This window comes from Grampus griseus (genome assembly GCF_964374135.1).
Source record: "Grampus griseus genome assembly, chromosome: 21".
Taxonomy (NCBI): domain Eukaryota; kingdom Metazoa; phylum Chordata; class Mammalia; order Artiodactyla; family Delphinidae; genus Grampus; species Grampus griseus.
This window is the reverse complement of record NC_139015.1, coordinates 33909777-33936177: the sequence shown is the minus strand read 5'-3', so window position 1 is coordinate 33936177 and position 26401 is coordinate 33909777. Positions and strand designations below refer to the sequence as shown.

Here is a 26401-nt window from a genome sequence, read left to right as displayed (position 1 = left end):
CAGTCTCAGCATCTTTTTACACACTGAGGATAATCTTTACAAAATACTTCTTATATATTTATGTTAACTTAAAATGTTCATTTTAACAAATGGGTAACCAAAAGTAAGACTGCCCAGTTAAGTACCAGATACCTTGAAACAGTGCAGCTGACATAGAATACCTCTAGTCTGGGAATGGAGGTTTCCATCCTTAGAAGCAGCTCTGTGACCTGCGGGCCCCATCCTACAGGAATCAGTTCCTTCTATAGAATAGGGATTAAATTAGCAACATTGTTTCTTTACAAAGGAAGCTGAAAAAAATTTATGAGGTTGCTTGCCTAATATCATCTGATGGAGACAGCAAGAATTGCCCCTGAAGTCCTTCAGTTATGAGATGCTATTCTTACCATGAGCCCAGGCTTGGTCCTTTTCATTTTTCAGTTGAGGAGGTAGAGGCAGAGGGAGGCTGAGTGGCTGGTGCAATCTGAGGAGACAGAAATGATCCCTAGATTAGAGCTGCCTGCATGGCTTCTTTTCTGGAAGCTGTTGCCCTCTACAAAATGCCTGCCCTTTCCTTGTTTTTGGCAGCAGTGGCAGCACTTGGGAAACTCAGAAATGATGTTCTGCTTGATATCTAGTGAGAGTGTTCTGGTTCTCAGTGGATCACAGCAAACATTCAGTGTTGCTGGGAGCCTGTCCCTGAATGGGAGGTGATGGTAAATATGAGAATTTAGCTGTCACCCAGCCATGTTCTGAGACATGCAGGTTGGGAAGCAGAGGCCATTCCCAGGCAGAGACAAGTCTGATGAGCAGTTAGTAAGAGCCAGAGAAGAGGACAGATGAGGCACTGTGTGAGTAGGCGCCCCTCCCTGGGGGATTCTGGGTAAGAACTAGGAGTACCCCTCTGCTGAGCAGAGATCCTTAGGGACCCTTGGCGTGGACAGCCCTCCCAAAGCAGTCAGTGTTTAACCCCTTCCCGCATGAGAATTTGGGAGGGAAAAGAACAGGTTTGAGGGTAGTGGGTGGGATGCTAATTAAAAGATAAGCCCTTGGGCTTCCCTGGTGGCGCAGTGGTTGAGAGTCCGCCTGCCGATGCAGGGGACACGGGTTCGTGCCCCGGTCCGGGAAGCTCCCACATGCCGCGGAGCGGCTGGTCCCGTGAGCCATGGCCGCTGAGCCTGCGCATCCGGAGCCTGTGCTCCGCAACGGGAGAGGCCACAACAGTGAGAGGGCCGCGTACCAAAAAAAAAAAAAAAAAAAAAGAGATAAGCCCTTGTGTGTCTCTGTGTCAGGTGATTTGTGGGCTGGGGACTTATTCATCAGTAGACTGACTGTCCTTGCCCCAAAGGGGACCCTGGATAAAACTATCTGCTCACTTTTAGATTTTTATTTCCCGAGAATTACTTGTTTTTAACAGAAATGGCCTTCAAAGTGGACCACATTGCAAACCAGGAGATTAAAAAAAAATTAGAACACAAACATTTGGAATTCAAAGCGTTCAAAAAACCCCAAAAAGGACCTTGAAGCTAGCAGATGAAAAACCCTTGAGCAAGAGTCTTCCCCGTCATACATAGTACCTTCTTTAACCAAATGGAGCCAGAGATGAGACCTCTCACCTCTCCACCTCTACTATGCACGCGCACGCGCGCACACACACACACACACACACACCTACACCTCCCACACTGCCCCAAGGCTCTGGCACCTGCTTTTACATCTGTCATTTCACTATAACAACTGATAACAAAACATGCCACTAAAATGTGCATTTTAATCGTAAAGTTGACATTGAAACTGTGGTAGTGTTCAGTTGTGTTTTTAGGTGTTATTCTAACTCATAGCGTTATGTTCCCTTCAGTAGAGAACAGTGAAGGGGCACCTGGGAAATGATTTTCAGACACAATGGAAGGCTTCCACTTAGGTTTTCCTTCTTCCTTACCTCCTTCATCCCTTCCAGACTGAAGTTGTTAAGCTTGCTGTCTACTCAGAAGCCAGCAGTTCTCTAAAACTGGATTTTGATGGTTTGCCTTCATAAAGGAGAGATTCAAAAGCAAGGTACTGAGATCAGACCACTTGAAGAGAATGGAAAAGAATATGCTTGATTGCTACTTTTGGACCCTTATTCATCTCGAGGTGCTTCTACATAGCAACCAAAGTTTGGGGTTCTATGTGGCACCGGCTTTCTATTAAGAGTGAAAAGTAGTATTAGAGCACAGCTCCTTAGGTGACTTAACCTAGGGGAGTAGGCGGGTGGAGAACCCTCCCCCACCGAGGGGTAGACGCCCTGTGCCAGGGCCCGGTGGAGCCATCGCGGGACGGCTGGCTCTTGTCTGCAGACAGACATTTTGCCAGTCCCTCAGAGGGAGTAGGGGTCACGCTAATAATGAGGACACCACTGCAAACAGAAGGGGAAATGTATTCTTGAAATGCAAGTGGAATTTTGAGGGTTGAGTTGAATGTGAAGAAAAAAAGAGAGATAATCCCAAACCAGTAACCGTTTGTCTCTTGAGGTATATTCCCTCCTAGTATACATGAAGGAAGCATTTCAGTATTATTTTTGTGAGAGATGAAACTATTGCGTATACCAGGTAAAAACAGACGAGGAATTAACCGTGCTCATTTTATTAATTCAAGAGAAGAGCCACAATCAGAGAGTTACACAATTACCCCAGTAGTGTTTGTATAACTGTAATAGAATTTCATGGTAGTTTGTAGAATAAAATTTTACATAAGATAGAATCACAGAATCGTAAGCCCATAAAAGCCTTTTAAGCTGTTGGAGTTTTAAAAGTAGTATGTTATATTAAAAGCTTCATATAAAGTGAATTACAAAAGAGAAAAACAGTTCTGGTGTTGAGAGTTGTACATTACAAAGTTGGTAACACAACTTCATTTTGTGTGATGCACGTGATGTTGGTGATGATTCATTTATCCCTCACTGGAGTAGCATGCTGGGAAGAAAAATATGGAACCCTGTGGGGCCTAGCTGACCTTTCTGGGGCTCAGTTTCCTGGTCTGAAAAATGGAGGTTACAGTAGCTACAAATCACTGGGTTGAATGTGAGTAAAATATTATATATGTAAATACTATTTTCTATTATTTATTGTTAGGCTCCTATTTTATGTTACGTCAAGACTTCCCAAATCAACCATGTTGTTAAGACTCTTTGACCACTGTCCTAACAACCCTATGTTGCTATCCTTATACCTTATATTTATATATATTACAGCTGTATAAATATAATAAATATATAAATATTTATATATTTATAATATCCTTAAACTTTACATTTAACAATTACTTTATTCCTCTTGCTGTCTTCCTTTTCTCCTTCATGGATCACATTCTCCCTGGTGAAATTGTAAGAGCGGCCTCTGAAACTCTTTCATATCTAAAACACTTTGCCCTAACAACCCTTATTAGTTCTGATTATTGCATTTCCTGAGGATGTTACTGCCCAGTTCTGCTGTTTGCACGTCGTTTGGAGGAGTCGTGGGTGAGCTGCGACACCGGTGGACAGACCTTCATGCAGCATGACAGTTCCATGCTCTGCTCTGCCCAGAATAAACTCAGGCACTAAAGACTAATGCATTATTTAAAGAGGTGCCATAAAGTTGCACATCATACTAGAGTCCACTGTATTTTCAAGCCGGACTCTCCAGTAGTCTTTGTGCATAGATTTTGCTAGGAACAATGTTAGAGAAATGGGGAAAAGATTCCCTAAGTTCTCCGTTGTCCTAGTTCATGTTTCAGTAAAATCTCTCCACAGGGACCAACGACATACCTTCAGCAGTAAAACTCAATGTCCCTTTTTCATCCTGTTAGTCTAGTTGGCCTTAGGAAAATATCTCCACTTTCTCTATATTATTATTCTTTGTCACTTTATCAAAGCATGGTTTCATTATTCTGCCTCTCTCACTATTTTAAAAAGAAAAAAAAAAAACAATGCTAAACCCCAGTATGCTTAAAAGCTTACTATTATAGTCATCACTGGGAAATTCCCTTTTCACTTAAAATGGCTGAGAATAGAAATAGGAATCTGATTATTCCAGCGACCTGGTTAGCAAAGCGTGGGGACAGGCCATCGATTTTTGGAGAATTTGAATTAAGTCTCTCTTATTAGTATTAAAACTAGACTGAATATCTTTTTTTTTTTTTTTTTTTTTTTTTTTTTTTTTTGTGGTACACGGGCCTCTTACTGTTGTGGCCACAGGCTCCGGACACGCAGACTCAGCGGCCATGGCCCACGGGCCCAGCCGCTCCGCGGCATGTGGGATCTTCCCGGACCGGGACACGAACCCGCATCCCCTGCATCGGCAGGCGGACTCTCAACCACTGCGCCACAATGGAAGACAATTTTCCACGGATGGGGGGTGAATGGGGGATGGTTCAGGCAGTAATGTGGGTGATGGGGAGGTTGGTTCAGGCGGTAATGCGAGCGATGGGGCCGATGGTTCAGGCGGTAATGCGGGTGATGGGGAACGATGGGGAGCGGCAGATGCAGCTTCACTCACTAGCCCGCTGCTCACCTCCTGCTGTGCAGCCCGGTTCCTAACGGGCCAGGGACCCTTAGTGGTCTGCGGCCTGCGGTTTGGGGACGCCTGCCTTAATTCATCATTTTCTTCTTCACCATTAAAATATAAGCGCTAAAAATGTTCTGTTCACTGGAGCTTTCTTGTTTATTCCAAAGGCTCTTGATGTTTGTTTGATTGTATAGTCCTACTTTTAAACAGAGTGAATATTAGGTTAGAAGCCAGAATGAACCATTTTTCAAACCAGTTTAAAAAGTGAATATAATTAGAATAATTCTCACATGACACACAGTCTCTGGAGGAAATACAATTTGTAACCATATAATATTGATGTTGCTGGCAGCGTCTTTTGTTTACCCATTACTTATATAGATTTGAATGGCCATACTTCTAAGTTTAATGGTAATTTATATATACTTATAAAATCCTTTGGTCATTGTAGAGGGGCTCCACTCCCAGGTCTCCTTGGTCCACATTGATTGGAGAGGACCATTCTGACTTGGTGTCTGCAGAGAGTCCACTAGCTTGTGATGTCATTGCCTTCCAAGTTTTCTCTCTATTTTTTTGGAGCTTTTGCATAAATATTCCATGGCAGTTTTCATTTTTAAATAAAACAAATATGTAGAGGATACAATAGCTTTAACTCTGCCCATAGGGCTTCAGCAGCTGCAGAAGTCTCTGTGATGCAGCAGGTGGGAGGGGACTGCCATGGCTTCTGTGCACGAGAGCAGACAGATGTTCTCTCCGGGACAACCCACAGAAGGAGCAGGGCGAGGGTTTCAGACCCTGCTTTCCTACCTATGAACAGGTCGCCTTACATTTTTGGTAAAGGGATAATACCTGCTTTGATACCCTTATGGTGTTGATATGAAGGTCAAATGATGCATGGACTTGAAAGTTCTTTGTAAGAAAAAATTATGCAGGGAGGTGGGTAGTTTTCCAACCTTCCTTGTGTTGCAAATTGGAATAGCTAAAGAGTCTATTCCCTGGGACTCAGCGTCCTATGGAAGCTTCAGAGAGGGCCCGGCACCCTCTTCAGGACTTCTCTTCATCCTTGAGCTGGGGATGCTCAGAGTGCTATTCCTGAGGCTGTCTCCTTCTGGTACTGACATTGCGAATCATCACTTTTGAGCCATGGATCTGGCTGTTTTTTAGTAAAGGAGATCTGGCTCACACTGCTTTCAGTCTATTCCGTTGTACATGGTGTGCTTTGTGGATTTGTAAGCATGTAAGTGTATCTGAATGAACTGCTCTACGCAAGTCTTTTTTTTTTTTACATCTTTATTGGAGTATAATTGCTTCACAATGGTGTGTTAGTTTCTGCTTCATAACAAAGTGAATCAGTTATACATATACATATGTTCCCATATCTCTTCCCTCTTGTGTCTCCCTCCCTCCCACCCTCTCTATCCCACCCCTCTAGGTGGTCACAAAGCACCGAGCTGATCTTCCTGTGCTATGCGGCTGCTTCCCACTAGCTATCTATTTTACGTTTGGTAGTGTATATATGTCCATGCCACTCTCTCGCTTTGTCACAGTAAGACAGGAATAAAGACACAGACCTACTAGAGAATGGACTTGAGGATATGCAGAGGGGGAAGGGTAAGCTCTACGCAAGTCTTGATTAACTTCTTCATATTATTTTAACATTTTGGAATAAGAGCAAATCTTCGCTCACCCTTAAAATGAGAATTTTTATAAATGTGGTTCTTAGTATGTGTGAATGGTTTTAGAGTTGACAGTATGTTTTGGACACATGGAAGGATTTGAATAGAAGTACTGATCTCTGGGGTGGTTGTTAAATTAATCAGCTGTTTATGCTAAATCTTATCTACTCAAGAACCAACTTGTGAGCTTTGATGTACTAAAAACAAAACCTAAACCTTCAGACAAGGAAAGGCTGTCAACTCTGAGCGGCACCAGTAGGCGGTGCTGACGGTCACAGAGGTCCCTTCAGTCCCTGGCACCAAGTCCTGAAAATTGTCTTGTTCCTGCATCTGTGCTTAGATTTGAGCTCTTTTAACAATATTGATGACCCTGTAATATCTGACAAGTGAAGAAGCAGTGAGCATGTTGAAAGTGCTAGTGAGAGAGGGCACATGATGATGATGGAAAAAACCCAGATTGTAATTTCTTAAAAAGCAAGTGGTGAGAAAACACTTCTGTGTGTATACATGAGATCGATAGTTCCATTGAAGGAATACTGCTAAGGGACAAAGAATAACTTGTACAGTGTGTTGAAGGTTTTATGTCCAAGCAGAGGACAGTAATTGGCAAGTGATGGGGGAAAATGCTTGACAAAATAGACCACACTTTGGGATATATGACTTAGAAGAGCAACGTCAGATATCTATTAGCCTGACGCTAATTCAGGAAACAACTAAGAGTTTGTTCAGGAGCTGATCGTGGTGGAGGTGCTGCTGATGAAACCTTGGTCCAAAGCTCTGCTAGTGGCAAAGCCCAGGTCCCTCTGAAACATGAGTGGAGAAGCGGGGGCTGCAGCATTGTCTACAGCACTTGAGGAGGTATCCGTGGAGCACAGTCACCTGCCTCCTAATTTTCAGCATAGAAGAAACATCCTTTTTGCAAAGTAATGCCCCACAGACCTTATATCATTGAGGGAAGGGAGAGTGAGCCTGCTTTTACAGTTCACAGTTCTTATAGTGGCAATGTATTCAGAGACCACAAGCCTGAGCCCTTCAAAGCCATCTCAGACTTTTGAACAGACAGACATACAAAACCTGTTGGAAGAGTTCTGATCTGTTCATCGGTAGAGGAACTGGTTATTGTCCTATTCTGCTTTAGATGCAGGGCAGCTACATATCCTTTTATAGTATCAGAATAAGGAAAAAATGAGACAGAATATGGCAAGTAGCAATTGTGAAACCTATAGGATTCATTACTTTGCCAAGTAATAGGTATAAGAAATCTTTTGACCTGCAACTCATTTCCCTGTCATGACAATATTGCTATAGTGGAAGAAGCGTGAACTCTGGCACAGGCTGGCTGTGTGATCCCAGAAAGCTGCACAACTCCTCTGAGATTCAGTTCCTTCACCTGAGAATGGGCGTAATGTTGCCCCTCCAACAGCAATGTTGTGGGCAGTAAAGATGATACTTACTAAGGCCCTGATGCAGAGCCTGGGCAGGACAGGCTCCAGTGACCCTCAGCCATCAGGGAAATCAGCATCGACTGTACTCCCGTGATCAGTAAGTGACCTCAGCAGAGAGCTGGAGTCCAGGGCCGCCAGCGATTGCTGTGGCCAGCTTTATCAGCTAAGATAGAGTAGAACAAACAGGCAATGGTCAAAACATCATGGAAGTTCATCTTTCTCCCTTGTAACATCCAGGGTGGGTGTTCTGGTCTAGGAAGGCTCAGGTCTACACAGCCGTTCAGGGACTCAGGCTTTGGAGGCTCTGCTGTTTTTCTAGTAGCATGACTGCTGACACCATTCCAGCCCAAAGAAGGGGGAAATGGCCTGGAGACACATGTGAAGGAGGTTTTAAGGGCCCGGATAGAAGTGGCCAATACCAGTTATCACCTGTATTATTTTGGAGATAATTATTCACATGGGCACCTAACTGCAGGGGCAGGATTGAGGTAGCCATGCTGGTTCGTTTCATGGCATAGAAGTGACCCTAAAGTACCCACTGTGCTCCACGCTGAATCTTGGTACAGACCTTTGGCTGAAACTTTGCCGGCAATTTCTCGTCTAAGCCAGGACCCAGGAAGGAGTCCTCAGGCACAAGGCTCGTGAGTCGTGGTACCGTGGGTTGAGGGTGTCTAATATCGGCCACACAGGTCACATGGCTGCCATGCTGGCCTTGGCCCAGACTGCACTCAGGCCAGGGACCGGGTGACTGGGGCCGGTGTAACTGACCTGGTCTTACGAGGCACCCCGTGTGCTGTGCCAGCTCAGTCACTGAGCCAGAGGGGTTGGCAGGTGGCCCACAAGGATGGTCCCAGGGAATCCAGGCAGCAGAACTAGGAATCCCATTGGCAGGAGCTGGCTCCTGGGAAATCCGTCTAGAGCAGCAGAAGCCAGAACTGGGAAGTGGGGGAAGTGGGGGGACAGGGGGGATGTGAGCGGGCAGGGAGGGTGGGCAGGGCTCCCAGGCACTGGGTGTTCCAGGTATGTCTCCAGCCCTAGAAGGGGAGAGAGGCGAATGCAGTTAAGTGGCCGAAACTAAGGTGTTTCTCTGGTCCGACCCAAAACACGGGTTGGGGTAGAGCAGGGATTAAGAGAGAAGGAAGGGAATTGAGATTAAGGAGTAGTATTGATGTCTTAAAGTCATCCCAGGGACCTTGGGGCCAGCTGGGAGCAAGACATGAGCAAACCACCAGCTCCTGGCTGCTGGGCAGTGATTCATCTCTAACCCTACTGAGTGCAGAGGCTGGGGCTTCATATACCTGCCCCCTCAGTCAGGATGGGCTCAGGAGCTCACTTGCTGGTGGGAAAGGGATGGATCCAGTTGGGGGGGGGGGCAGCATTTGGGAACATCGACATGAGGGAAGCATTAACAGATTATCTTCTGGAATTGCACTGCAGCTCTAAATGGCATAAAAATGTGTTTCATTTAATTTTTAGTTGCCCTCCAGTTCCTCAAGAAGTATTCACCAAATGTTGGCAGATTCTATCAGTCGTATGAAGGAATATGGATTTCACCAGGTAAAAGACTTACCTTCCGTCTCAGGGGCTAAGTGCAGAGCCAGTTCCACTAATGTTTCACAAATTGTTTTATTAGCCTCATGCAGAAATGAAATTAAGCAGCAGACTGTGAACTCTATCTTTGAAAAGCTTGTGAGCACAGCTGTTCATCTTTACCTGTTTATCTGGAGTTGGAGAGTCTTGAGTATCATGGAAAGGATGTACCAGGACGTATCTGCTCGTCAGGACATATCGGACTCCTCCCTGAAGATCTGACGTGAGACAGCATCCCGGACAGAGGCGAACGCTGGGGAGACTGATTTCAGAGAGAGATAAACGAAGCATGAAACTTGGCGGAAATCGTGAATTCACATTAGGTTCCCTAGATGTTCACTCTTTCTCGATCCTGTCCCTTTGCGCTGAGCAGCTGCTTGGGTCACTGTGCCCACGGTGCCCGCAGGGCCTCCAGGCGCTCAGGTCTCTGGGTCCATCTGGACAGGGACCTCTCTGCTCCCTCCTTCCTACTGCCGTGTTACCATACATGCGGCTCAGGATAACTGAGGCAGAGACTGGAAACCCTGTAGGGTTTGGCCCACAGATGGTCTGAAAAAGTGGAGTGAGAGATGAGGCTGTAAAATGAAGGTTCTGGGGGCCACAGGCTGGGATGGAGGCTGTCAGGAGGCGGCTGGGGCTGGTTACCTTGGGTGGTGACCCAGGCCCGGACTCCTCTGCAGGGCCACGTGTGAGCTGGAGAGCTCGCACGTTTGAGGCGTCAGTCATGGGGAGGTCTGGAGCTGTGGGCCTGGTGTGCAGACGCTGATGTAATACATGCCTCTTTATAAAACAGCAGCAATAGTCCCTAAAGGAACTCCCCAGTGACCCTGCCCTGATTACATTATGTCATTTTAAATGAGGGCAGGTGAGGAAGAAAGGACAGGAGATCTGTGTGTTCGTTCAGATGACCTATGTTGAGTTCCTCCTGCGTGCCAGGCTCTGCTATGGGCACTAGAGACACAGTGAACGAAACAGATAAAGTCCCTGCCCTTGGAAAGCTTCTACTCCTGATGGGGAGACAGATGATACATCTGTGTGTGAACTCAGGTCCTAAGAGCTCTGCAGGAAAATCACGCAGGATGAGGGAGCTGAGGAATGCAGGGAGGGTGGGAATTGGATTTTATAGAGGTGGCCAGAGAAGTTGACATTGGAGCAGACACCTGAAGAATGAGGGCGGGGTGATGGGGATGGCTGGGGAAGTGTGTTCCAGGCAGAGGGAATAGCACGTAGGAGGGCACAGAGGCAAGAGCTCTTGGACATGGTGGAGGAACGCACAGAAGTCAGTAATGAGACGGAGTGAGGGGCTGATGAGGGAGCTGGTGGGAGTATTTGCATCAGCAGCCCGGGACGAGCGGCTTTGTGTCAGGGACCTTTGACAGCTCCGTCTTCCCATCTCTGGCTCCACACCCCGGCCCCTGGGCGTCTGGACCAGTGTCCAGGCTCAGCCCTGCTGCCCCTCCACTCCCTGGCCTTCATCCTGGACCTGTGTGCTTCAGCAGAACACTTCTAAAGAAGAAATGATGGTTTTCTAAACAGAGAAAGTAAAGATCAACTTGTAAAGACTTTTCTAAAAGTAAATTTTCTGGAGGAATCCTTACAGAAACTCGGGACAAGTTCTTGAGTGTTCTAGCTGCTTTGAATAAAAACAGCGGCCAGGGTCAGCTCTCATCTGCTATTACTCTGTGAAACATTAATTTTGTCTCCTTTCTCACTGTGCCCATACATAATGACACTGTGGATGAAAAAGGAGTGAGACTTACTAAACACAGCTCTCTCAGACACTGGAGTATCAACTTAGCAGCCAAGTACCACCCGAATTATTATTTACTTAATATATTTCTTTAAGTAGAGTCACTTGGTAAACTTCTTGCTTTTCCTAAGCAACAGTATCCTTAGTATAACAGTATGCTATGATAGCATAGTTTAATATTGTAGCTATATTTTTCTAATTATTTAAAATCATTTAAAAATATGTGTGTGGAAGACAAACAAAGCTCCCTTTGAATTTTTTTCTGTTTGAGCTTAGAAATTTCTAGCAGCACTTTTGATATTTTCAGGCTTGCCAACAGGTTCAATAAGGCAATGGCAAATTTTAAGTCATTTCAAACACCAAAAGCTGCTCTTTGGTTTTTATAATATTAACTAAAGAAGGGGGGCTTAGCTCTAGGCAGGAAAAGAATGTAAGAAAAAAAGTGAAAACAGTGAAACCACAAAAGTTTCGTTGCATCTGAGGTGAAGTGCATAATATGAATTACCACCACCTTCTGTGCTAACTGTGCTTTAATGGTGATTGAAACCAGTTTCACAGCATCGAGGCTCGTATTTTACTTGTGGTGAAATAATTTAACCACAAGAAAGTCTTTATCTTTCTATAGGAAAACACAAGAGAAAAAAGCCATTTCTGTGGTGCAGAGCAAAGCACGGCCCGTCTTTCCCGCCCCTCAGCCTGTTTCATGACTCAGCTGACGAGGCTTTTTGCCACACCAAGTTGTAAATTCATTTTTCTCATGAACACTCAGAAGGTTGTCCTCAAAGAAACAAAGGAATTTTTAAGTGCTTTGGTGTGTTAGTTTTCTCTCTGGTTAAAAACGAATTCCCTTGGGTGTACTTAGGCTATAGAACTGTACATGTCAAAATGGTTAAGATGGTAAACTTAGTGTTATGTATATTTTACCACAATTTTTAAAAAATTTAAAATGGTAATTTTATGTTATATGTATTTTACCACAGTAAATAATATTGTAAGACCACTATACTTCAATAAGATATTTCCTTTTTAAGGAAGACTCATGTTTCTTATTCTATATTTTTCCTTCTCAAAAAGGATGCTTTTAAAAGATATTTTTGTATATTTTATTTTTTCTTTTCTTTATTGAAGTACAGTTGATTTACAATATTGTGTTAGTTTCAGGTGTACAACAAAATGATTAAGTTTTTTTTTCAGATTACATTCCATTATACATTATTATAAGATATTGAGTATAATTCTCTGTGCTATACTGTAAATCCTTGTTGTTTGTCTGTTGTATATATAGCAGTTTATATCTGTTAATCCTATACTCCTAATTTGTTCCTCCCTCCCTCTTTCCCTCTCCCGTTTGGTAACCATAAATATGTTTTCTGTGTCTGTGAGCCTGTTTCTATTTCTAATCTATTTTGTATATAGATTTATTTGTATTACTTTTTAGACTCCACATATATGTGATATATAATATTTGTCTGTCTCTGTCGGACTTACTTCACTAATTATGATAATCTCTAGGTCTATCCATGTTGCTGCAAATGGTAATATTTCATTCTTTTTTATGGCTGAGTAATATTCCACTGTGTATAAGTATCACATCTTCTTAAGCCAATCATCTGTTGGTGGGCACTTGTGTTGTTTCCATGTCTTGGCTATTTTAAATCATGCTGCTATGACCATTGGGTGCATGTATCTTTTTGAATTAGAGTTTTCTCCAGATATATGCCCAGGAGTGGGATTGCTGGATCATATGGTAACTCTATTTTTAGTTTTTTAAGGAACCTTCTACTGTTCTCCATAGTAGATGTACCAATTAACATTCCCACCAACAGTGTAAGAGGGTTCCCTTTTTCTCCACACCCTCTTTTGCATTTATTATTTGTGGACTTTTTGATGATGGCCATTCTGACTAGTGTGAGGTGATAGCTCATTGTGGTTGATTTGCATTTCTCTAATCATTGGTGAAGTTGAGCATCTTTTCATTTGCCTGTTGACCATATGTATGCCTTCTTTAGAAAAATCTGTTTAGGTTTTCTGCTCCTTTTTTGATTGGGTTGTTTACCATTTTGATATTGAGTTCTATGAGCTGTCTGTATATTTTGAATATTAACCCTTTGTTGTTTGCATCGTTTGCAAATATTTTCTCCCATTCCATAGGTTGTTTTTTCATTTTGTTGATGGTTTCCTTTACTGTGCAAAAGCTTATACGTTTGGTTAGGTCCCATTTGTTTATTTTTTGATTTTATTCCTTTTGCCTTGGGAGACTGACCTAAGAAAACATTGGTACGGTTTATGTCAGAGGAGGTTTTGCCTATGTTCTCTTCTAGGAGTTTTATTGTGTCGTATCTTATATGTAGTTCTTTAAGCAATTCTGAGTTTATTTTTGTGTATGGTTTGAGGGAGTATTCTAATTTCATTGATTTACATGTAGCTGTCCAGCTTTCCCCAACACCACTTGTTGAAGAAGGTGTCTTTTCTCCATTGTACAGTCTTGCCTCCTTTGTCATAGATCAATTGACCATAGGTGCGAGGGTTTATTTCTGGGCTCTCTATTCTGTTCCATTGATCTATGTGTCTGCTTTTGTGCCATTACCATGCAGTTTTGGTTACTTTAGCTTTGTAGTATAGTCTGAAGTCTGGGAAGATTTTTCCTCCAGCTTTTTTCTTTTTCCTCAGGATTGCTTTGGCAATTCTGGGTCTTTTCTGGTTCCATATCAGTTTTACGATTATTTGTTCTAGTTCTGTGAAAAATGTCCTGAGTGTTTTGATAGGGATCACATTAAATCTGTAGATTGCTTTGGGTAGTATGGCCATTTTAACAATATTTATTCTTCCAATCCAAGAACATAAGATATTTTTCCATTCCTTTGAATCATTTTCAGTTTCCTTTATAAATGTTTTATAGTTCTCGGTGTATAGGTCTTTTACCTCCTTGGTTAAGTTTATTCCTAGGTTTTTGTTTTTGTTTTGACATGATTTTAAAATCATGTTTAAATTTCATTGTTAGTGTAAAGAAGTGCAACAGGTTTCTGTGTATTAATCTTGTTTCCTGCTATCTTGCTGAATTCATTTATTAGTTCTAGTAGTTTTTGTGTTATGACTTTAGGGTTCTCTATATAGAGTATCTTGTTATCTGCAAATAGTGGCAGTTTTACTCTTCCCTTCCAGCTTGGGTACATTTTATTTATTTTTCTTGTCTAGTGGCTGTGGCTAGGACTTCCAATACTATGTTGAATAGAAGTGGTAAGAGTGGGCATCCTTGTCTCGTTCCTTTGGGAAGTCTTTCAGCTTTTCACCATTGACTATGATGTTGACTGTGGGTTTGTTGTAACTAGCCTTCATTATGTTGAGATATGTTCCCTTTATACCCATATTGATGAGAGTTTCTGTCGTGAATGGATGTTGAATTTTGTCATGTGCTTTTTCGGCATCTATTGAGATAATCATGGGTTTTTTGTCTTTTCTTTTGTTGATGTGGTGTATCACATTGATTGATTTGCATATGTTGGGCCATCCTTGTGACCCTGGAATGAATCAAACTTGATCATGGTATAGGATCCTTTTTATGTGTTGTTGGATTCAGTGTGCAAATATTTTGTTGAGGAGTTTTGCAGCTATATTCATCAAAGATATTGGCCTGTAAATTTCTTTTTTTGTAGTGTCTTTGGTTTTGGCAGCAGGGTGATGGTGGCTTCATAGAATGAATTTGGGAGTGTTCCCTCTTCCTCAGTCTTTTCGAAGAGTTTGAGAAGGATCAGTGTAAGTTCTTCTTTGTATGTTTGGTAGAATTCCCCAGTGAAGCCATTTGGTCCTGGACTTTTGTTTGCAGTGAGTTCTTTTTTTAGCTACAGATTCTATTTCACTTCTAGTGATCGGTCTGTTCAAATTAGCTGTTTGTTCCTGACTCAGCTTTGGTGGGCTGCATGTTTCTAGAAATGTGTCCATTTCTTCTAGGTTGTCCAACTTGTTGGCATATAATTGTTCATAGTATTCTCTTATGATTTTTTTATATTTCTGTGGTATCAGTTGTTATTTCTCCTCTTTCATTTCTTATTTTGTTTATCCGGGTACTCTCTCTTTTCTTCTTGGTGAACCTGGCTAGAGGTTTGTTAATTTTGTTTATCTTTTCAAAAAAAACAGCTCTTGGTTTTGTTGATCTTTTCTATTTTTCTTCTGAGCTCTATTTTATTTATCTGCTCTCTGATCTTTATTATTTCCTTCTTTCTGTTGACTTTGGATTTTGTTTGTCCTTCTTTTTCTATTCTTTTAAGTGGTAGGTTAGGTTATTTATTTGAGATTTTTCTTGTTTCTTGAGGAAGGCCTGTAGTGCTATGAACTTCCTTCTTAGAACTGCTTTTGCTGCTTTCCATAGATTTTGTAAGGTTGTGTTTTCATTTTCGAGCTTTCTATTCTCTTCCATTCATCTATATGCCCATTTTTGTGCCCATACCATGCCTAGTGCCTGCCTCACTGCTGGAAACTGCCAGAGTCCCTCACCAGTATTTGTTTTTGGTTTTTTAAACAGAAGAAAGAATCTGTGAAGAAAACACAAGATGAAGAAGTAAAACAAATAGATGAAGAGAGAACCAAGCAGATTTATAAGAGCTGGAAAGAAGATTCGGAGTGGCAGGCCTCTTGTGAGTACCCAGAGGCCTCCATAACAGTGACACTAAGCTAGTTTGTTCACAGAATAAGATGATCCATCTAGGAAGCACTTAGAGTGGTTGTTGAGAGATTTTTTTTTTTTTTTTTTTTTTTTTTTTTTGCGGTACACAGGCCTCTCACTGTTGTGGCCTCTCCCATTGTGGAGCACAGGCTCCGGACGTGCAGCCTCAGTGGCCATGGCTCATGGGCCCAGCCACTCCGCGGCATGTGGGATCTTCCCGGACTGGGGCACGAACCCGTGTCCCCTGCATCGGCAGGCGGACTCTCAACCACTGCGCCACCAGGGAAGCCTGAGAGATGTTTTAACACTAAACTATTACTCAAAGGCTATAGAGCCATCTAAACATTGAATAACAGAAAGGTTCTCATCTAAACATTGAATGGCAGAAAGGTTCTCAATTCATCTTTGTACCATCAAAATTATGATGTATGTATATGATGAAATGGTATTTAGCTATGAAAAAATGTTTTGGAAGAGTGTTTAAAGTCCTTGGAATGTGTTTATATCTTTTTAGCTTGGAGAAGAAAAATCATTATAAAATAGTATGAAAAATATCCCTACTTAAAAATGTCTAAGTATATGAGGGAAAAGAAGTGGCAGGTTAACATATTAACATTAGTTTTCTTGGAGAGGCAGGATTCAAGGTTATTTATTGGAATTCTTCTCGTTTTTCTGTATTTTTCTCAGTTTTCAACAGTGAACACATCTTAACTTTGTAATCAGAAGAACACAGGTGTGACAGGCTGGATGCGTCAGCATCCCTTCCACACCTATGGCTCAACCCTGCCCCATTCTGAGTTAGCACTTCCCAGAGATCGTCCTCCTAGGGAGAGGCCAGTGCAGATGAAGGCAGAGCAGAGCATGTGTGAGGATGCTGGGAGGATTTGGGTTTGAAACAGGATTAGAGCTTCCATCTGACTTGGACAAAGACACCCTAACTGCACGGTCATCCCTTGAAGCAACAGGAGGAGAACAGGGGCGGCTGTGTTTGCAGAATGTTGGGAATTCCATCACAATCAACACCATTAAAATGACAATTTTTGTGAAGTGAAAATGTTTACCAGATCCAATCACTTATATGCAGTGAAATCTTAGTGTAATGGAAGACTTCAGGCATTTCTGTGAAATCAAACATAACAGATTCTGATCAATAATGTCTGAAGTACAGATACACTCAGTAAAGCTTATTCTTACATCCTGCGCTAGGGTCTTTAATGCTAGGCATTGCTGGTGCCTGTTCATTGTTACCAGAGTCCGTTCTGTTCACCGTCTGAGGTGCTGATTCTTCTAAACATCTCCGTGGCTCATGAGGGCCTTTCTCAAACCCCACTGTTTTTCTAGTGCGAAAATCCAAGGCAGCTGATGAGAGGAGGCGCTCCCTGGCAAAACAGGCGCGGGAGGACTACAAGAGGCTGTCCCAGAGGGGGAGAGGCGGCGAGGGGCCACAGAGCCCCCTTGGTGGCCCCCAGAAGCCTCGGAGGCCCCCCCTTCCACCCAAGCCTCAGTTCCTGAGCCCTTCGGGACACCCCTGCAGACCTCTCAGGTAAGAAGCCATGCAGGTGGCTTTAAGCATAAGCGGTGAAATGGCTGATTAAAATAGATGAATTGCATGGCCGCTGCGGGGAGAGAGCCTACTGGTGCCATTCAATCCGGCTCCACCTCTGAGTCTGTGATTCTGAGACACCTGGGCAGCCCTTCATCTCCCCTCATCTGTAAAATCCCCGCTGTGGGTACCATTAACACAGCCAGGAATTTTGTGAAGATGCTCAGCGAGGTCCTGTGCCACCAGCCCAGCTCACCCCCACCTGGTGACAGCCAGTGAGGGGAGGGGGGACAACTGGGGGGTCATCACAGTAGGAACCCAGGCTTGCCGGGCTTCACATCGTGAGCAGAGCTACACTTCCTCTGCTCAGGATTAAAGATTTGATGATAATTCTCATTCTGGGATATACAGCCAAGCTCATAGATTGAGAATTTGGAAATGTTTCTTTTCTTTTTTTTTTTTTAATATCTTTATTGGAGTACAATTGCTTTACAATGTTGTGTTAGTTTCTGCTATACAACAAAGTGAATCAGCTATATGTATAAATACATCCCTATATCCCCTCCCTCTTGAGCCTCCCTCCCACCCTCCCTACCCCACCCCTCTAGGTCATCACAAAGCATTGAGCTGATCTCCCTGTGCTATGCAGCAGCTGGAAATGTTTCTTTTTTAAATGAAGACTTTATTTGGCCATGGTGGTCCCTTTGCCTCCTAGGCTGTGGGGGGAATTAGGCAGAACAATTTGTTTTGGAAAATCCCTGAATAAAACTACAGTGCAAACCCACAGCCAACATCATTCTCAGTGGTGAAAAACTGAAACCATTTCCACTAGGATCAGGAACAAGACAAAGTTGCCAACTCTCACCACTATTATTCAACATAGTTTTGGAAGCTTTAGCCACAGCAATCAGAGAAGAAAAAGAAATAAAAGGGACCCAAATTGGAAAAGAAGAAGTAAAACTGTCACTGTTTGCAGATGACGTGATATTATACATAGAGAATCCTAAAGATGCTACCAGAAAACTACTAGAGCTAGTCAATGAATTTGGTAAAGTAGCAGGATACAAAATTAATGCACAGAACTCTCTTTCATTCCTATGCACTAATGATGAAACATCTGAAAGAGAAATTAAGGAAACGCTCCCATTTACCGTTGCAACAAAAAGCATAAAATACCTAGGAATAAACCTACCTAAGGAGACAAAAGACCTGAATGCAGAAAACTATAAGACACTGATGAAGGAAATTAAAGATGATACAAACAGATGGAGAGATATACCATGTTCTTGATTTGGAAGAATCAACATTGTGAAAATGACTATACTACTCAAAGAAATCTACAGATTCAAGGCAATCTCTATCAAACTATCAATGGCATTTTTCACAGAACTAGAACAAAAAATTGCACAATTTGTATAGAAACACAAAAGACCTCAAATAGCTAAAGCAATCTTGAGAAAGGAAAATGGAGCTGGAGGAATCAGGCTTCCTGACTTCAGACTATACTACAAAGCTACATTAATCAAGACAGTATGGTACTGGCACAAAAACAGAAATATAGATCAATGGAACAGGTCCGAAAGCCCAGAGATAAACCCACGCACATATGGTCACCTTATCTTTGATAAAGGAAGCAAGAATATACAATGGAGAAAAGATAGCCTTTTCAATAAGTGGTCCTGGGAAAACTGGACAGCTACAGTTGAAATTAGAATGAAATTAGAACACTCCCTAACACCATACACAGAAATAAACTCTAAATGGATTAAAGACCTAAATGTAAGGCCAGACACTATAAAACTCTCAGAGGAAAACATAGGCAGAACACTCTATGACATAAATCACAGCAAGATCCTTTTTGACCCACCTCCTAGAGAAATGGAAATAAAAACAAAAATAAACAAATGGGATCTAATGAAACTTAAAATCTTTTGCACAGCAAAGGAAACCATAAACAAGACCAAAAGACAACCCTCAGCATGGGAGAAAATATTTGCAAATGAAGCAACTGACAAAGGACTAATCTCCAAAATTTACAAGAGGCTCATGCAGCTCAATATCAAAAAACCCAATCCAAAAATGGGCAGAAGACCTAAATAGACATTTCTCCAAAGAAGATATATGGATTGCCAACAAACACATGAAAGGATGCTCAATATCACTAATCATCAGAGAAATGCAAATCAAAACTGCAAAGAGGTATCACCTTACACTGGTCAGAATGGCCATCATCAAAAAATCTACAAATGGGCTTCCCTGGTGGCGCAGTGGTTGAGAGTCCGCCTGCCGATGCAGGGGACACGGGTTCGTGCCCCGGTCCGGGAAGATCCCACATGCCGCGGAGCGGCTGGGCCCGTGAGCCATGGCCGCTGAGCCTGCACGTCCGGAGCCTGTGCTCCGCAATGGGAGAGGCCACAACAGTGAGAGTCCCGCGTACCGCAAAAAAAAAAAAAAAAAAAATCTACAAACAGTAAATGCTAGAGAGGGTGTGGAGAAAAGGGAACCCTCTTGCACTGTTGGTGGGAATATAAATTGATACAGCCACTATGGAAAACCATATGGAGGTTTTTTAAAAAACGAAAAGTAAAACTACCATACGAGCCAGCAAGCCCACTACTGGACATATACCCTGAGAAAGCCATCATTCAAAAAGAGACATGTACCAAAATGTTCATTGCAGCACTATTTACAATAGCCAGGACATGGAAGCAACCTAAATGTCCATCGACAGATGAATGGCTAAAGAAGATGTGGCACATATATACAATGGAATATTACTCAGCCATAGAAAGAAACAAATTTGAGTTATTTGTAGTGAGGTGGATGGACCTAGAATCTGTCATACAGAGTGAAGTTAGTAAGAAAGAGAAAAACAAATACTGTATGCTAACACACATATATAGAATCTAAAAAAAAAAAAAAGCTTCTGAAGAACGTATGGGCAGGACAGGAATAAAGATGCAGACATAGAGAGTGGACTTAAGGACACGGGGAGGGGGAAGGGTAAGCTGGGACGAAGTGCGAGAGTGGCATGGACATATATACACTACCAAATGTAAAATAGATAGCTAGTGGGAAGCAGCTGCATAGCACAGGGAGATCAGCTCAGTGCTTTGTGACCACCTAGAGGGGTGGGATAGGGAGGGTGGGAGGGAGACTCAGGAGGGAGGGGATATGGGGATACATGTATACATATAGCTGATATACTTTGTTATACAGCGGAAACTAAAACAACATTGTAAAGCAATTATACTCCAATAAAGATGTTAAAAGAAAAAAGAAAAATGCAGTGATATCACAGCAGAAACCCCCATCCCTTATCTTCACTAAATATAAAATTATTTTCTCCTGGTTATTGCTATTACATGATTTTTTCATATTCTGGTGTGGAGGAAGATGATATTTAAAATAACCAAGAGAAATCAAATATTGATTTAATGAAACACAACTGTCTAAAGCCTTTTCCTCTGAAATAAAAACTAAAAATCCTTCTCTGTTAGGAGTATGGAAAAATAAAAAACAAAGGTCTCCTTTTGTGTGGGGCCAGTAGTTATCTTCAGGGCTTTTTCCTAATGTGGATTCTGTCCTCAGAGGAAGCAGGAGGTGGACCATTTCCTCTTCTATGATTATTTATACTTACTCAGTTGAAAGGTTCCATCTGGGGCCTTGGGGACCAGCACTAACTGACCATGTTCTACAGAGTGACAGTTTGGGGAACGATTTTTTCCTTATGACAACAAGAGAGGCCCCTCAACGTTGTGCCTGGGGCACGGAGTGTGAACTCCTGCGCAGGTGCCTCCCACACCCGAGCCTGTCACTGTGTCGGGCCTCAGGTCCCCGCAGGCTATGTGCCTCTCCAGGCTCCCCCAAGGGTGGAATACAGCTTGTCATACACCCGCACCCACAGTATTTTGTGAGCACAGCTTATGTGACTGACAGCAATGAAGGTGCCTTTTTTTTTTTTTTGCGGTACGCGGGCCTACTGTTGTGGCCTCTCCCATTGCGGAGCACGGACTCTGGACGCGCAGGCTCAGTGGCCATGGCTCATGGGCCCAGCCGCTCCACGGCATGTGGGATCTTCCTGGACCAGGGCACGAACCCGTATCCCCTGCATCGGCAGGCGGACTCTCAACCACTGCGCCACCAGGGAAGCCCTGAAGGTGCCTTTTAATGAGGGTTTTAAGACGATGTTTTAAGCTCCAGTAGCTCATTTTTTCCAACTTAAGCCACTTGCATGAAGTGCTTTTTGTGAGGTGGCCAGACCAGATGGTTTCAGGGCTGGGACTTCAAACAGTGATGACCAAGGTCAGCTAGGAGCCAGCCCAGGGAAAGACAGACACAGGCTGTCCTTGGAGTTTCTGCTTTACCTCCAAAGATTTCCCGAAGAAAAGAACCTAATCTGAAGGCCAGGAGGAGAACTTAACATGTAATCTCATGTGTGTGCAGTGTCTGCTCCCTTGGAAAGTCAAGTATTATAAGCTGTTTTCTCCAAAATGCTATGTATGGATGTGCATGCATATACATCACGTGTATATATCTGACATGTATGTCACATGTAACTCCTGGTAGCATGTGTTACCATAAAAAAGCATAAAGAACGTAATTTACATGGCAGGATATTCCGGTAGCTCATCCAAACTTGTTGTTTTTACATTGAATTCTGCTCAGAATTTGTGGGCCTGGAACTTGGGAATACATTTGTTACACTGCAGTATTAGTTTTTATAGTGGAAATTGACTTAAGTTCTGCTACTGAATTTATTTCAAATCCATTCTGCTGCCTGTATCTTTCTCTTAACCTATCTTCAAACACCCCTCTTGCTTTTACTTTTTATTTCTGAGACTGCCTTTTAGCAGAACTCTTCAAAGTATGGGAGAGAAGGAAGCAAGTCAGAGAGGTTAGTGGCAACAGAAAGATGAGGAAAGTGAATGATGAAAGTGTTAGGGAGAAAGTTTATTCTATTGCATCTGGTTTCCTCCTTTTGCAAGTACATGCTCTCCAGGAAAATATGGCTGGGGGTGTATTTCACTTTTTAATGCTCATTTTGTCAAATTTTAATTAATGGAGCTTCTCATTCATATTAAAAATGAATTAAAATCTGTGTGTCGGTACAGCAGCAGCTCATGGCTAGCCTGCAGGACTGGAAGGGCAGGTGACAGATCTGCTCCCTTATATTCCCTGCCCTGAAGGAACCGTGTGACAGCCGTGCGCAGGGTCACACCCCGTGAGCTCAGCTGCGAGGCCAGATCTTCAGACGTGTTATACTCTCTGCGTGTGTGTGTGATTTTTGAAAGCATTATTTTCCAATAAGTTGAATCTAACTTGAAACCCTTCATGAATGTCAGAAACCAGGCAGCGGCAAGGCCGGCGTCCCACTCGGCCCATGCGGACATCGTGCGCTGGTTCCAGGAGGAGCAGCTCCCGCTGCGGGCCGGCTACCTGGGCACCTCGGACAGCATCGCCCCATGGTTCCACGGTGAGTGCATGGCCCCGCCCCTGGTAGTGGGTGAGCCGGCTCGGCCTCCAGGCACGCAGGGTCAGGGCTGCCTTTCACCTGAGCTGCCCCCGAAGAGGCTCTGACCTTGTTCTCACAGAGCAGCTTTTCCCGGCTTTCTCAGGGAGCTGCTGTCTCACAACCAGAGGCCCACGCCACGGTGGCTCCCAGCACGGGGGTGATTCATCACCCCGGACGGGCACCACCACATTGTAAAGCAATTATACTCCAATAAAGATGTTAAAAGAAAAAAGAAAAATGCAGTGATATCACAGCAGAAACCCCCATCCCTTATCTTCACTAAATATAAAATTATTTTCTCCTGGTTATTGCTATTACATGATTTTTTCATATTCTGGTGTGGAGGAAGATGATATTTAAAATAACCAAGAGAAATCAAATATTGATTTAATGAAACACAACTGTCTAAAGCCTTTTCCTCTGAAATAAAAACTAAAAATCCTTCTCTGTTAGGAGTATGGAAAAATAAAAAACAAAGATCTCCTTTTGTGTGGGGCCAGTAGTTATCTTCAGGGCGGAGGGAAGGCAGGCCCCTTGGGACGGCCCCAGATGGCGGCGCTGTCATCCGTCCCCCACCCAGGGAGGGGCTGGTGTGGCCTCTGTGGGTGGCCGGAAGGTCTCGGGCTGAGTGACCTTGAGCAGATCATCGTTCTCCGCAGTGATTCCGTTTATCTGAGCCTCACTTTCCTCATCTGTTAAGGGAAGGGGTGGGACTTTGTGATCTTGAACTTAAAAGTTGACCCATGCGATTAAGGCTGCGAAGTGGGTCTGTTGGGGGCTGAGCAGAGGTCAGCTCGTAAAGCACGTCTTCATTCGACCCTCGAAGCTAGGCTCATCCAAGACTCTGTTTACCCAGCGCCTGCCTCACCGACCTCTCCGTTTCTTGAACTTCAAGAGAAGGAGGTGGCTTCCTGCCTCGATTGGCTTCCACGAGGTCTGTGGTTGGGTTGGACTCACTGGTCCCGTGGACAACAAAAGCTTTTTTTTTTTTTGGTCACACGGTGCGGCACGCCGGATCTTAGTTCCCCAACCAGGGATTGAACCCGTGCCCCCTGCAGTGGAAGCACGGAGGGTTAACCACTGGACTGTCAGGGAAGTCCCAACGACAGCTTTAAGACAGAGATCACATCCTCTCATGGAACACACTTGTCCTAACGGGTATCTCGGTTTGAGTTATGTTTAATGCTACTTACTCTCTTTTCAGTAGGATCGTCTCACACATAAATAAAGCCACAAAAACAAGCTCCCAAACACACAGCATGGCAAACTCCTCTAAAAAGAACCACGTTATCTGCGGTAGGCTCATTGCCAAAGAGCTGCCTTTACAGGTACAGCACAGCAGCCTAGTTTTCCTGGAAAGTGCACGTTCTTTGGCGATTTAGGTTTTGTAATTGTCCATCCCCAGAGGAGCCCCCCAGCCCAGCCCTCCCGGGACCAGGTCCTTCCTTTCCATTCTGCTCTGAAGACACTGGGGGAAAGAGTGACGACAGCATCAGAAGATGAATAGAAAGAACATGGTCAGTGACCCGTCTGTCATGGTCAACTCCGCTGCCCCACATTGCCTGTTTTTTTTTTTCCTTTTTAAGATAAGCAGTGAGGAAATCAGCCACTTTGTAGCTTCTGTGTCACTGGGCAGAAGATGCTGTCATCCCTGATTGAAAGGGTGGTAGCTTTTTTAACAGCAGGGAGTGAGAAATTCAAAGTGTTGGTGTTACTAAAAATCCTGATACTTCAATGGGCAGATCTGTTTGAAACAGTTGCTACAAGCTAGGAAGACACAGTCAGACTAAAAATCTAGTTGAAGCTTTGGTTGAAAAATAAGACTCTTGAGTTTTACATATAATTTATTAATTGTTATTGAATTATTTTTATTTATACAAACATCATAGTTATAAACAAAGCAAATAATATGATACAATAAAATAAGGTAATAATAAATAAATACACAGCCAGGTAGTCAATGTAAATCATTATCTTCGGTTTTAAGAAGACAAAATTTCACATTTCTATCACAAAGAGAAGATGGATCACAACTTATCTTTTGGAAATATAATTGTTTATTTATCAGGAAGCCTGTTTTGAAATAGCGGCATGGAAGCTCTTCTTTATTGGTTTGCCATATTCCATTCATTGTCATGCACTCCGTTAATCACCCTTCCTAAATTACTGTTTTGGCCACCTAATCTTCCACCCCACAGAAGTTTCTATTTCACCCCTTTCTCTTAATTAGCTTTGGGTAAGGATGGGGCTGGGTAGGAGGAGACCAGGGAAGGGAGGGCTGCTGGGCCTTTGGCTTGTGGGGTGGGTGGAAGCTGCACGCTGTTGGTGAGACAGGAACCCAGGAGGATGCAGGGACTTAGGGGAGGGAGACAGTGCACTCGTTTGGGATATGATGAGTTTGAATGTTTTGGGGGGCCGTTGTGTGAAAGTATCCATTTGGCAATCAGATTAATGGGTCAACCCTTGAGATAATAGATTGGATCGTTAGCCCACGATTAAAAGCATGGAGGGGATGAGACTTTCCAGGGGTGAGTTGGGAAGATGGTAAGAGAGGAAGACCAGGCACAGAACCTGAGGGAGTGCCAGCCACCACTCAGCGCAGTGGCAGAGAGGAGCAGAGACCCCCCCATCTCTGTCCCAGGCTTGGTGGGTCCGAAACCTGCTGGGCAGGCCAGCCAGAGGGAGAATGGCCAGATTGGTGGCTCAGATCCAGAGGCTGTCCACCCCCTGGCAGATTCTTTCTTGCTCAGGGAAGGTCAGTCTTTGTCCTGTGAAGGCTTTTAACTGATTAGATGAGGCCCACCCACATTATGGAGGATTTTCTCTCCTCGTTTAAACATGATTTTTCTTTTCTTTCTTTCTTTCTTTTTCTTTCTTTCTTTTTTTTTTTTGGCTGTACTGTGTCTTCCTTGCTGCACGTGAGTTTTCTCTAGTTGCAGGGGCTACTCTGTTGTGGTGCACGGGCTTCTCATTACAGCAGCTTGTCTTGTTGTGGAGCACGGGCTCTAGGCATGCAGGCTTCAGTAGTTGTGGCTCATGGGCTCAGTAGTTGCTGCTCACGGCTCTAGAGTGCAGACTCAGTAGTTGTGGCACATGGGCTTAGTTGCCCTGTGGCATGTGGGGTCTTCCCAGACCAGGGATCAAACCCGTGTCCCCTGCATTGGCAGGCAGATTCTTAACCACTGGACCACCAAGGAGGTCCCTAAACATGATTTTTCTAATTATGAAATATTTTAAACAAGAACAGTACAGAGGGAAATATATCTAGTGCCAGTGATGAAACATGTTATAGCTACTCTCCAGATACAGTGAATGTTAAAAACCATATTTACTTCACATCTGCTTTTATTAAGAAATAAATCCTGACAGAGAGAATTAAGGCTTCTTTTTTATTCCCTTTTTGATTCTATTTCATTCTCTCCTTCCCAATGGGTGAACCACTCTTCTGAAGCTGTCCTTTCCATCCATATTTTTATACTCTTATTATATATATGCATACCTGTGTATTTCTATAAAATATATTTTAAAAATATAAAACATAGGTATATATATGTTTCTATAAAACAGAATATTGTGTTTAACATTTACATGGGTATCATGTTATAGACATTCTTCTGCAACGTGTGTTTTCTCTCAACATTATGTTATCTGGGTTTTTCTTTGTTTATAAATGAGACTGGCTCATTCATTTTACCTGTAGTGCAGTGTTATATGATATAT

The 26401-nt window shown here is 43.2% G+C and overlaps 1 protein-coding gene across 1 annotated transcript in view; it reads left to right on the top strand.

Annotated features, from left to right (window-relative positions):
• SH2D4A (SH2 domain containing 4A) overlaps window positions 1–26401 on the top strand; it is a 73085-nt gene that overhangs the window by 27209 nt on the left and 19475 nt on the right. The window contains exons 5-8 of the mRNA XM_082680468.1: window positions 9100–9180; window positions 15483–15594; window positions 16965–17166; window positions 22512–22642. Coding sequence (XP_082536594.1) covers window positions 9100–9180; window positions 15483–15594; window positions 16965–17166; window positions 22512–22642 — 526 coding nt within the window. The remainder of the gene's footprint in view (window positions 1–9099; window positions 9181–15482; window positions 15595–16964; window positions 17167–22511; window positions 22643–26401) is intronic.